The sequence below is a fragment of the Phascolarctos cinereus genome, unplaced genomic scaffold, assembly GCF_003287225.1.
Source record: "Phascolarctos cinereus isolate Bilbo 61053 unplaced genomic scaffold, phaCin_HiC Scaffold_516;HRSCAF=1140, whole genome shotgun sequence".
NCBI lineage: Eukaryota > Metazoa > Chordata > Mammalia > Diprotodontia > Phascolarctidae > Phascolarctos > Phascolarctos cinereus.
This window is the reverse complement of record NW_027555865.1, coordinates 12,047-25,700: the sequence shown is the minus strand read 5'-3', so window position 1 is coordinate 25,700 and position 13,654 is coordinate 12,047. Positions and strand designations below refer to the sequence as shown.

The 13,654-nt window shown below is 36.7% G+C and overlaps 1 protein-coding gene across 1 annotated transcript; it reads right to left on the bottom strand.

Annotated features, from left to right (window-relative positions):
• Positions 1-705: 705 nt before the first annotated feature.
• On the bottom strand, positions 706-12,715 carry LOC110204504 (aldo-keto reductase family 1 member C1-like; the record flags this gene model as incomplete). The annotated part of the gene is given in 6 exon segments (XM_078154536.1): positions 706-748; positions 5,421-5,503; positions 11,096-11,169; positions 11,172-11,260; positions 11,811-11,920; positions 12,584-12,715. Coding segments are annotated over 6 exon segments (531 nt in total), but the record flags the coding sequence as incomplete, so codon positions are not given.
• Positions 12,716-13,654: the final 939 nt, after the last annotated feature.

Sequence of the window (13,654 nt, the reverse complement as noted above, 5' to 3'; positions counted from 1 at the left end):
GGCTTATGAGGGCTATTGTTCTTCTGGGTTTTGAGTGAACTGCCATCTATTCATTATCTGTGTGTAATCACAGCATATGATTGTTTTCTTAATATGTATATGTATATATGTATGAATATGAATCTCATTCCAGAAGACTTACAAAAATTACTGCATTCATGCTGGATAGGAAAGTAGCTGGGATGAAACTGTAGAGAACTGAAGGAGACTGACATTCCTAGGACAGCATATCTACACTACTATACAGATGGTGAAGTGAAGAAGTTGTCCATGAGAGGTGAAGAGATGAAGGAATTGAATAGTTAAGATATTGAAGGAGATATCAATACATATGTTGAAGTTCTTTGAATAATGGTAAGATCTGAAGAAAGAGGAAGACTGTGAGCCAGATGCTAACTCTGATACAGCCTCTGAGGAAAGGTTACCTCTCTTGGAAAAAAGTGGTTAATACTTGCACTGTTGTATGGTAAACTTTGACATGCTACATAAATGTGTACCATCACGTCTGTCTTGTTGAGGGCAGGAAAGGTAGGGCTTATAATAGAACAACTGCCTTTAACCTATGCCTTGGTGTAGTCTTAGCCATGGTGCACAGCTTAGCCATGATACTGGGTTTCATTTCCATAAAAACCAACAGAATGTAAGCTATTCCTCTGAGAGAACTGCAATGTCTCAGGGCCAGAAATCTTCTGAGTCAAAACTTCATTAATATTCATCATTAAAAGGATAGTTGGGAACTACTTGGAGTCTAAAAAGAGAGAAACATACAAGTCTTATTGATTAAACACACCCACTCCAACAACTTTCCTTCTCCCAAACCCCACCTCCTCAAATCCTTTCCCAAATTAAGAAACACAGTCTTTGTAGTGGTTTGTTTTCTTTGGCCTATGCATCTAACTACTGAATAAGGACTTAGCTATAGATCTCTCTTGCCTTGGGTTCAAGCAGGCTTTGTTCAGTTTCCTTAAACAGAAAGCATTTCTGAGACACAAGGAAAATAAATGGGTAGTATAATAGACCTGGAGAAGAATATGGCAAACCACTGCAGTATCTTTGCCAAGAAAACCCCAAATGGGGTCACAAAGAGTCAAACATGACTGAATCAACTGAACAGTAAACAAAAGATCCTGGCTCTGGAATCAGAAAACTTGGATTCAACTTCTGAGTCTCAATTACTAGCTATGTGACTATGAGCAAATTACCACAACGTCTCAGAAGCTCAATTTCCTCATCTTTAAAATTGAAAATAATATTTTTGGACGACTTGTTTTACAAGGTTACTACATAGTCTGATTTAGGAGACTAAAGCCAACAGTGGGGAAGTGACTTCCCTTGAGTCAAACTAGTAGTAAGTGGCAGAGAGGAATCAAAGCTAAAACTTAAGACTTAAAATTCAGTGCTTTTCCCATGATAATTGTCACATTGCCTCCCTACACCACGGCATACTTTATCCACATCAATTAACAAAACAAGCTTTGCTCCCACAGCATAGAGGGAATTTTAGAGCAGGAACTATTGTGGTGGACTTTGGCCAGGCTGTACTATGAACTCCATTAAATTCTGATTGTTTGTATAGAATCAGAGGGAGGAGATATTCCAAGGGCAATCAAAGCATAGTAAATATTCCACTATGCAGCAAGTCAGTCAGTCAATAAGCATTTACTATGCCTACCATATGTGAGCACTGTGCTAAGCGATGAGGATGCAAAGAAAAGCAAAGGACAATCACTGCCTTGAAGAGCACACAGTCTAATGGGGGAGACCACAAGCAAACAAATATGTAAAACAAACTATGTACAAGAAATAATCAAAAGGGTGAAGACACTGTAAATTTTTTTGTACATTTTTTCATTTTTTATAATCTCTTTGGGATACAGATTTAGTAGTGGTATTGCTGGATCAAAGGGTATGCACAGTTTTATAGCCCTTTGGGCATAGTTCCAAATTGTTCCCCAGAATGGTTGGATCAGTTCACAACTCCACCAACAATGCATTAGTGTTACAATTTTCACACCTTCTCCATCATTTATCATTTTCCTTTTTGTCATATTAGCCAATCTGATAGGTGTAAGGTGGTACCTCAGAGTTGCTTTAATTTACATTTCTCTAAGCAATAGTGATTTAGAGTATTGCTTTTTAAACTGTGGGTCATGACCCACAGTTTAAGAAGCATTGAAAGGTTGTGAGTGAAAAAAAGTTTAAGAAGAATATAATAGCTTTAATTTCTATCTGAAAACTGCCTGTTTATATCTTTTGACCATTTTCAGTTGGGGAATGACTTGTATTCTTATAAATTTAAATCATTTCTCTATATATTTAGAAGTGAAGCCTTTAAAGGATCTAAGACATTTCCAAAGTCTCATGATGGAAAATGCTCTGTACCAGAGAAAAACTATGGAGTTTGAATGCAGATTCATGCATACTATTTGTTCTTTTTTTCTCTTCTGTTTTGTTTTGTTTCTTCTTTTTTGGTTCTCCTATTGGTTCTAATTCTTCTTTACAACATGACTAATGTGAAAATATGCTTAATAGGAATGTATATGTAGAGCCTATATCAGATTTCATGCAGTCTTGGGAAGGGGGGTGGGAGGGAAGGGAGAAAATTTAAAACTCAAAAGCTTATGGAAGTGAATGTTGAAAACTAAAAAAAATTAAAAAAAGAAAAAAAAAATGTAATAATGATGATGGCAAGGGGCAGCTGGGTGCTGCCCAAAGACAATGATGCAGATGAATGATGAACAATGATGAAGATGATGAAAATAATAAAAAGAGGAAAACATGGGGGAGAAAAAAAAAGAAGTGAGGCCTTTATCAGAGAAGCTGGCTGCAAAAATTGTTTCCCAGCTTTCTGCTTACTTTCTAATCTTAGCTGCATTGGCTTTGTAAAAACTTTTTAATGCAATCAAAATTATCCATTTTGTACTTCCTAATGCTCTCTACCTCTTGTTTGGTCATAAGTTCTTCTCTTCTCCATAGGTCTGACAGGTAAACTATTCCTTGCTTTCTTAAATTGCTTATGGTATCATCTTTATGTCTAAATCATGTGCTCATGTTGACCTTATCTTGTATACTGTGTAATGTTGCTCTATGTCTAGTTTCTGCCTTACTATTTTCCAGTTTTCCCAACACTTTTGTCGAATAGTGAGTTCTTGTCCCACAAGCTGGAATATTTAGGTTTATCAAATAGTACATTACTATAGTCATTGACTACTGTGTCTTAAGTACCTAATTTATTCCACTGATCTACCACTGTTTTCTTAGCCAGTACCAAAAGTTTTTGGTTGCTGCTTTATGAAACAATTTTATATCTGGTACAGTTTTATCTTCCCTTACATTTATTTTCATAATTCCTTCATATTCTTGACTTTTTTTTCTAGACAAATTTTTTATTATTTTTTAGCTCAATAAAATAATTTTTGGTAGTTTGATTGGTATGTCACTGAATAAATAAATTAATTTAGGTAGAATTGTCATTTTTTATTATTACATTATCTCAGCCACACATGAGCAACTGATATTTTTCAGTTATTTAGATCTGACTTTATTTGTGTGAAAAGTGTTTTGTAATTGTATTCATATAGTTTCTGAGTTTGTCTTGGCAAGTAGACTCCCAAATATTTCATATTCTCTACAGTTATTTTAAATGGAATTTCTCTTTCTAGATCTTCTGCTGGACTTTTTAATAATATCAGATTGCATGCTGTCTTGGGGAAAGAGGGGGGAAGGGAGGGAGAAAAATATTTGGAACTCAAAATCTTATGAAAGTGAATGTTGAAAACTATCTTTACATGTAAATGGGAAAAATAAAATACTATTAAGTGGGGGGGAATAAAAAAAGAGGGAAAGGACCAGAATTAAGAGGGGTTGGGAAAGGCTTCCTGTAAAAGGTAGAAGTCTAGTTGGGAGTTGAAGAAAGCCAGTGAAGCCAGGAGACAGAGGTGAGGGAAGAGTATTCCAAGAATAGAGGAGAACCAGAGAAAACATCCAGAGCCTAAGATGTCATGTCTTCTTAATAAAAAAGACAGGCCAGTGTCACTGGATGCTTGAGTACATGGCAGGGAGCAAAGGTGAGAAGATTGGAAAGGAGGGAGGAAGAACTCTAAATGCCAACAGAGAATTTTATATATGCTCCTGGAGATGACAAGCAGCATGACAGGTTTCTTAGCTGACATGGTGGCTTAATGGAGAATGACTGGAATGAGGAGAGACTTAAGGCAGGCAGACTTACCAGAAGCCTATTACAATGGTTCAGGTATGAGGTGAAGAGGGCCTGCACCACAGTGGTGGCAGTATCAGAGGAGAGAAAGCAGCATATTCAAAAGATGTTGCAAAGGTGAAATCAACAGGCTTGGCAATAGATTGAACATGAGAAGGGGGGGGGAGAGTGAGGAGTCAATGATGACACCTAGGTTGTAAGCCTTGGGGCTAGGAATGGTAATAGGGAAGTTTGGAGGTGAAGGTGTGAAGAAAGATAATGAGTTCAATTTTAGACATGAAAAATAAGGTGCAAAGTTAGAGAGAAAACCAAAGATATGGACCATGCTTATTTAAATGATCACGTTTATATAATTTCCCAATAACCCAGGCTAATGTGGAGCCAGTCACCTAATGAGAAGAAAGCAGTCATGGGAAGAGGTGTGGGCTTCTCTGAACCTCACTTCCTGAGGAATGATAAGGAGTACAACAATCCTCATAGGAAATGGGTTTGGAGGAAGCTACACCCAGTTTTCTTCATCTATCCTTGCATGCCTATGACTATACCTTCCATGGTAACATTAAAGAATGTTGCTCTAGTGCTCATCTTCACGAATCAGGCCTAGGGCACCCTTCAGACCTAATTTGGAGACCTTAGAGATCATCTAATCCAAACCTTCTTTTTCCAAATTTTCTAAAAACTGAGATTCAGAGAGGAAAATGGACTTGTTCATTGCTCATAGCTAGTAAGCATCAAAACATAATAAAACCTGTTTCCTGATATAAAGTACTGCTTTTTGTATGGGAGAAGTTTATTACTGAAAGTGAAAAAAAGATCCATTGTGCATGAAAAAATGATAAAATCCATCTACATAAAATACAAGTTTTCTATTAAACTATAAAGACAAGAGAGGAGGACTACATAGAGAACTGAACAGCCATGTTTGAAGGCAGACAAATGACTGAAGTTGCAAATACCTTATTGCAATTTTACCTTTGACCATCAATTGCTGAAAATTTTTTTCAGACCTGACCTAGCATAAGATAGGTTCAGAATGTGCTTCAGATAAGAGGAAGAGGAGATGTGATGACCACTGCAAAATATTATACTTTGTATTTATAACTTCTCCATGAAGGACTTGAAAAAGGACTCCTTCCTTTAAAGTACTTCCTATCCCTACAGTAACACACCTCTAAGAAAAGTTAGATATTAAAGCAAAACTCACTGATTAAAGGTCAGGTAACGAAGGTTTTTGTTAAGGCCATCAATGGCTTTCATGTCTTCTGGAGTCAACTGGAAGTCAAACACCTGCCAGAAAAGAGATATTATAATAAGTAGGATCTGCTTATGCATCTTAGAATGGAATAGGCAACTTAATTGATTGAATCAGTCACATTCTCCACTGAGACTCTTTATAACTCTGAAACTAGCTACTGCCACTTGATAGTTCCCATCTTCTTGTGGGTGGAGTCACCCTTTTCTAACTCCTCCTTTCAGAGTTATAGACTTCCCCTTAATCTAGAACTTTGCATTTACCTGATCATGAACCCTTGGGGATTCAGGATATTGATACAACAGGTTCATGTTTACAAATTTTTAATTCTGCTTTATGTAGCAAATAATTGCCCCAAATTTGTTGCAAACATATTTTCCCTGTGACAACAACCATATGTATATTTGAAGCAATATAGTTTTGTTTCTGAAAAATTCAAAACCATCCTACACACAATGATTTCTGTGTCTGTATGGCTGACACCAAACTGACCACTTCTGACTTAGGCAACATGTTCTTGAAGTTTCTCAACCTGTCATCAAATTGTTTCCAAACAGCTATGGTCACAGGAGTCCAATATTTGAGTGCAAACATATTTCCAATAGGTGATCAGATGTATAAGCATACTCTTATTTGCTCTCTATATACCACACACAGAGAGCTCCTTCATTCCCCTTTGTTACCATATAATTCTATCTCATCAGTGGCATAATCACATGATCAAGATGCTATGATTTCATTCTTGCAGTGCAAATAAATCTCAGGCTGTTTGAAATCCAAGCACACATAAGCTCTTGAAATTATCCATTATCACAAGCATTCAGAAGAAACAAACCTTATATTGCCTCTCATTGTAATATATCTGATTTAACTATATCTTCCACTTATGATACTATTCTTCAGTTAAATGAACTGGTTGTCAACACTCATCAGTGTTTCAGCAGAGTGTCTTTGAGGGATATAGCCAGTATGCCAGTGATATAGAAGAATGAAGTTATATCTGAAGAGATTCTATCCTTACAAAGATTAATGTAGATATAAAAATTGTTTAAAAAAATTAAGCAATATATGTAATTACACCTTAAGTATATTTATCATTTAATACAATGCTACTTAGACAGTAGAAAAGTAAGTCTTTTATATCTTAACTAGCTATGTATTTTCATTAATTAGTAGGTAAAAATTTTAAATGAACTTCCATCTTTAAAGAAAGATAGCTTATAAAATTCTCCTACTATTTTCCACCATTATTTATGGGAGCAAGCATTTTCACTTTAAACTTATTTTAAATTAAAATAGAGATAAACTTGATGTGAAAAGTTTTAAGACTGTGTTTATCGATTGTTAGATCAAATATTATAAAGTTCTGTTCAAATAAAAAAGTCACATGTCAAAATTAAGTTTACATATGATTACTATATTAGGTTAAACATATTCCAAATTGTAACTTATTTCATTATGTTAGTCATATTCAACAAAGTTGGTCAAATAAATTTAATATGAAGTCTTGCCAATAATTGTAAGAATATGAGGTCTTACTGGAATACTTTTTTTAATTCTTGCAATTTCTCACATAAAATATATAATTATAATTAGAGTTTTATTTTGTTTAGAGTTTTCATAATTATGGTAGAATTATATATAATTACATAATGTAAATTTCAATTTGGAGCTTTTGTAAAATTTATCTGGCATTTTAAGCACTTCATAAATAAATCTAAAACAATGTTATGAACAGTGTATTAAATTACTCTGGTGATTCACAACACGTTGTATGTTGTTGTTGGAAAGGGTTTGGGAACAAAAAAGTTGGGAACCACTGCCTTAGTCAACATTTCCACAATGTGAGAAGTAAATGTGCCTGAAGTATTCTTATACTTATTCATTCTCTTTTCCCTAATGCTATTGCTTTCACTCCTTCTTTGTTCTGGTTTTGAAGGTGTTAGCAGGGTGGAACATGACATCTTAATTATATGGTTGTCACCCAACTTGAGAAATTTGTAAAATATTTTTAAATCATTCAGATTCCCTCTCGTATAGCTACCATGCCCCTAACTGGATCCCTCTATTAAAATTCAGGCTGAAAGGCTCTATGCCCTCTCCTCAGTATTCCTCTTCTTCATCAAGTACTAACTTCAAAGCCCTGTTCCTCTTCTTTGCACTCCCCAGAGATGAATAATTTAGCAAAGAACCAACATTTAGGATCTATCACTTTAAGTTAGCTTTAGTAATAATTAAAAGAGAAGATTGCAGATTAAGGTAGAATACGCAGTTCACCTCCCAATAACTATAAAATAATGTCTCAAATTCAATTCTAGAGCATTAGAACCAATGAAAAGACAGAGTGAAAAAATTTTCCAGCCAAATACAACTTAGAAAGTTGGTAGGAAAAGTCTGTCTCACAGGTAAAAGGGGAACACAGTACAATGCAGGCAGCATCCAGTCAAACCAGCATCAAAGTCCTGAGTCTAGGCTCAGGTCAGTGACTCTGGCACAGTAGGTCAGAAGCCAGGCCCCACAGCCCTGAGCAGCAGGCAGCTGAGAGACCTCTCACCCCAAGAACAACAGACCAGTGGTGAGGTCCCTCTATCCCAGTACAAGAAGCTTTGGATAGTGTCCCCTCCACCCAAGGAACAGAGTCGAACTTTAAGTCACATAATAGACTGGGAAATGAGCAAAAAACAAATTTAAAAAACTGACCATAGAAAGTTACTATGGTGACAGGAACAATTAAAACACAAACTCAGAAGAAGGCAACAATGTCAAAACACCTATATGCCAAGCCTCAAAGAAAAAATGTGAAATTAGTTTCAGGACCCCCCAAAAAAAACTACCAGCATGCTCAAAAAGAACTCCTGGAAGAGCTTTAAAAGGATTTTTAAAGTTAAATAAGAGAAGTAGAAGAAAAATTTGAAAACAAAATGAGAGTGATGCAAAAGAATCTGAAAAAAGAGTCAACATCTTGGGAAAGGAAGCACAGAAAATAGAAAAATGCATACAAAAATTCACTGAAGAAAACAGCTCCTTAAAAATAATTGGCCAAATGGAAAAGGAGGTACAAAAGCTCACTGAAGAAAATAATTCCTTAAAAATTAGAATTGGGCAAGTGAAAGCTAAAGACCCCATGAAACATCAAGAATCAATCAAACAAAATTTTTAAAAATGAAAAAGTAGAAGAAAATGTTAAAAGTCTCATTGGAAAAAGAACTGACCTGGAAAATAGATTCAAGGGAGACAATTGAAAACATTTGAAACTATAATAAAAAAAAAAAGCCTGGACATATTTCAAGAAATTATCAAGAAAATCCCCTGATATCCTAGAACCAGAAGGTAAAATAGAAATTGAAAGAATCTACCAAACACCTCCTGAAAGAGATCCCCAAATGAAAACTCCCAGGAATATTATAGCCAAACTCTACAACTCCCAGGTCAAGGAAATAATACTTCAAGCAGCCAGAAAGAAACAATTGGAATATTGTGGAGCCATAGTCAGGATTATACAGGATTTAGCAGCTTCCACATTAAAGGACTAAAGGGCTTGGAATATTATATTCCAGAAGGCAAAAGAGCTAGGATCACAACCAAGAATCACCTACCTATAAAAACTGAATATATAACCCTCAAGTGGGAAAATATTTATTTGATGAAGTAGAGGGCTTTCAAGCATTCCTGAGAAAAAGACAACAGCTGAACAGAAAATGTGATTTTCAAATACAAGACTGAAGAGAAGCATAAAAGGCAAACAGGAAAGAGGAAAAGACATAAGGGATTCTATACAGTTAAACTGTTTACAAGGAAAGATGATACTTCTAATTCTTAAGAAGTGTGTCAGTGTTAGTCCAGTTAGAAGGAGTATACATAGAGGGAGGGTCAGCTATAAGTGGCTTTTGATGTGATGACATAAAAAAGAAATAAGGGATGGAAAAGAGGATTGCACTGGGAGCAGAGGGAAGAGAGGTACAATGGGGTAAATTATCTCACATGAAAGAGGCTTTAAGAGAGAATAACATATACGCTCTTTCTGATACAGGAACCTAGCTTACTATATAGGGAAGTAGAAGGGGTGGGGAATAAGAGCAGCAGGGGACTGATAAAAGGGAGAGCAGATTGAGAAAGTGGTGGACAGAAGCAAAACGCGGGTGAGGAGGCACAGAGTAATAAGAACGAGAAGGATAACAGAGGGAAAAGGATGGAAGGAAATACACAGTAATCACGACTGTGAATGTAATGGAATGTATTCACCCATAAAATGGAAGGAGACAGCAGAGAGGATTAAAAACCAGAATCCTACAATATGTTGTTGACAAGAAACACATTTGAAGAAGAGAGAGAGAGAAACAGAGGGAGAGACACAGAGAGAGAGAGAGAGAGAGAGAGACAGAGACAGGGACAGAGACAGAGAGACAGAGACAGAGAAAGAAAACATAGAGGCAGAGACAGAGACAGACAGACACAGAGACAGAGAGAGACAGAGAGAGTAAAGGGAAGGGGCTGGAGAAGAATCCATTACCCTGCAGCTGAAGTACCAATTAAATGAAAAGTTAACAATTTTAAAGAAGTTTTGGATTTAATGTCTGCCATCTCAGGCAGCCAGAAGAGTGGGGAGAATGATAGGAGAGGTAGGAAGGAGAGACAGAGCTCACTTTTATCAGATCTCCAAAGGAGACATTTCAAACAGATGCTTAAGACCTCTGAAATTTAATATGACCAAAACAGAAGTCATTATCATTATTCCCAAAGCAACAATCATTCCAACTTTCCCAATTTCTGTATAAAGAACCATTAGTTTTCCAGTCTCCCAGGTTCATAATCTTGGTTTTACCCTTAATTCCTCACTTTCCCTCACCCCACAAATATAATTAGTTGTCAAATCTTGCTGTTTCTGCCTCAACATCTCTTATATCTCATCCTTTGCTCAAACAGCTACCATCATCACTTCTCACCTGGATTATTGATCACTCTCCTTCAAGTGACTCCCCAGTTTAGTCCATTCTCCTTATTGGTGACAAAGTCATTAACCTTAAGTGCAGATCTCACTGTGTCATTCTCTTATTCAATCAAATCCTTATTATCTTGAGGACATCATCTGGCCACAACTCATCTTTCTCTTGGTTCCTCACACAACACTGCATCTCCTATCTCCTTCCCTTTGCCTGAAATGCATTCTCTTTGCCATTCTACCTCACAGAATCCCTTTCTTCCTTTGGTATATCTCAAGTACCAACTTCCATATGAAGTCTTTCTGATCCCTTAACTGTGAATGCTCTCCCTCCCAAACTACTGTGTATTTAACTACTTTGTATCTCTTTATTAAACAAACACATATAAAGTGAGTAAATACCACGCAGTTATTCCAAAGTGTATGTTACATAAACGCCACCCTCACTCTCCTCAGAAAATTGAAATGAACAACTAGTTTCTTGGAGATCTTTTGAAAAGTAGAGAATGTGGTGAATTCACACTTTGTCCACCAGACTGAATCACTGAAGTCCACTAGATTTTAGGAGTCACCTTCCTAATGACCAGCTTCCAGACTTCTCTATTTTTCATCATTTTCTCCAATATTCTATTCACCAGCACCAGAGTTTCTGCAGCCGCTTAACCCAACACTGTCCATGCCTCTTCACCTGAAAGTTCTCTTTGATCCGCCTTTCACTGAAGTTCTTTACCAAGACTACCACCCCTTGCTGAATCTGGTATCAGGGGTGACCTGGCCTGGTGTTCAATTGTACTTCTTGGAAATAGCTCCTGGAACTGGATCTTCTAGGAGAACGGGAGTACTTTCATCTACCCTGCAAGGGAAAGCAAACATTTTGAAGTCTGTGTTTGGGGAAGTGGGGAAGAGTTCAATACCATGCAGATAGCAATCATCTTTTAGCTTTTTACATTTTTTTTTGTCTAGGCAAAAGTGACTTGCCCAGGGTCACACAGCTAGTAAGTGTCATGTGTCTGAGGCTGGATTTGAACCCAGGTACTCCTGGTTCCAGGGCTGGTGCTCTATCCTCTTCGCCAGCTAGCTGCCCAAGCTTCTTATGTTTTTCAAAGCATTTCCATAGACATCTCATTCCAACCTCATACTAATATCATGGGGTGGTCAGGACAAATGTTATTGTCTTCTTTTTACATATAATGAAATGGGGCTCAGAAAGGTTAAATTATTTCTTCAAGACCATGCAATTAGCAAAATGCCAGAAGTCAAATGGGAGTCAAATCCAGTTAATTACAACCCCACAATGAATGCTGTTTCTGCTACTCAATGTTACACAATTTGTAAGCAAGCAAAAATTTGGGCAGTCAACTGTACTAGTGATTAAGGAATCCATTACAGACCCCCTTTCTCACCATGGAGCCTCTCCGTGGGATCCCAAGGCACTATATGCTACCAATATGATATCATTTGACTTGCACAACTCCAACAATTTGCTCTGGTTCAGGTAAGGATGGCATTGCACCTGAAGTACAATTAATACTGAAGTTTGGGCTTATAAAAATAAGATGCATGAGGCCAAAAAGGACAATATTAAGCATTTTGATAATCAAAGGCATTAGGAATTACCTAGTTATAACTCAAAGCACAGAATGTTAGCATGTCTATTTAAGGCCCTTTTCACATAGAGCCATTAGTGCTGAAAGGGGCAGAAATAGCAGTTTTCAGTTCAGGAAAAGACTTAAATAAGTTAATAAAGAATGTAACATTCAGATACTGCCACTGATGAATAGTTTGATTCCTGAAAGAAGTAGGAAAAGAACTTTGGTTTAATAAAAAAAAAATAGTGTTTAAATGTGTTTGAAGAAACATAGCTTTTAGGTATTATGTGAGTAGTTTTGAATAGAAAATCAACTCTAATAAAAATAGACTCAAATGACCTTATGGATTATATAGAATGAAACCTTACATGTCTGTGAAAAGTTTTACGGTTTAAAGGATCAAAGAAATAAGTTTTATTTATTAAAAACTGGAAAAATGTGAGTAGGAAGAAACAGTTTCAAGAAGAAAAAATGAAATGTAAGACCATGATGAAGATAAGAATTGCAGGGATCTGTAGTCCCTCCACTCATTTATCAGGAAGGGGAAGAATAGGAAAGAAACTGTACTAGGAAAGGAATTGTTTTACCTGGATGTAGACAGGTTTATATGTAAGCCCAGTTTTATTCAGGATCATCTCCAATTGCCTGCGGTTGAAGTTGGACACTCCAATGGATTTCACGAGGCCTGCATCCTTACATTTCTCCATGGCCTGAGTAGAGAGGGATTATGAATGCCTATGGAACCTTGGAGGACATGTTGAGTAGAACCCTTCCCCCATGCATCACCTAGTTTTGGTCTTTTCACTTCCTCTCCTCTGATTTGAAAAAAAGAACCGCAGGAGAAGACACCTCATAGGATTCAAATCTGGAAGGGGCTTTAGATACAGTTTAGTCCAATCTCCTCATTTTTTTTTCTTTTTTGGTCAAGCAAACCAGCATCTAGAGAAGTTATTGCCAAACGCTATGTAAGTAACCAATAAGTAACCAAACCATGATTTGAGTTCAGGTCTTCTGACTTTTTTACTATGCTGCTTCAGAAGACAGCTCTTTATCAGCCATATGTCTGGTTTTAAAAGAAATATATTAACTAAACTTCATCTACGTGACTACCTTTCCCATCAAAGTATGAATATCTGGAAGTTAAGTGATTATTTCAGTAAGTGACATTTAAAATAATAGGAGCCAAAGCCAAGAGACTCAGAAATATCATATTAGCCTTTTATTCTATACTGCCAAGAAACAACAATGTTAACAACCACCAGAAAACACCCCCCCCAAGTTCTGACTACTTTCTCTTGTCTTCAATTTTTGTTATTTTCTAGCACGCTAATTACTCTCTCCCCTGCCATTCCCACTCAATTACTCATGGGTTCTTTCCCCTTGATCTGAATCGGACAAGATGTCTAAATTTCTTGCTGTTTGTAAGAAATCCTGGGAGTGTGACTCTTCTCTTTGTCCTCCCCATTCTATAACCCACCTCAGGGGACCCCAGATCCCACTGTCACCAACAGAGGCTGCTATACCTTAAAGTATATGCTTCCCTGGATTTTCTGATTAGCCTGTCAATCCTCATTAATCCACACATACACTTCAGTATGTTTTACTCCAGTTGCCCTCATTCTACAAATGATAGCTGAGATGACTCATTCGATATCCCC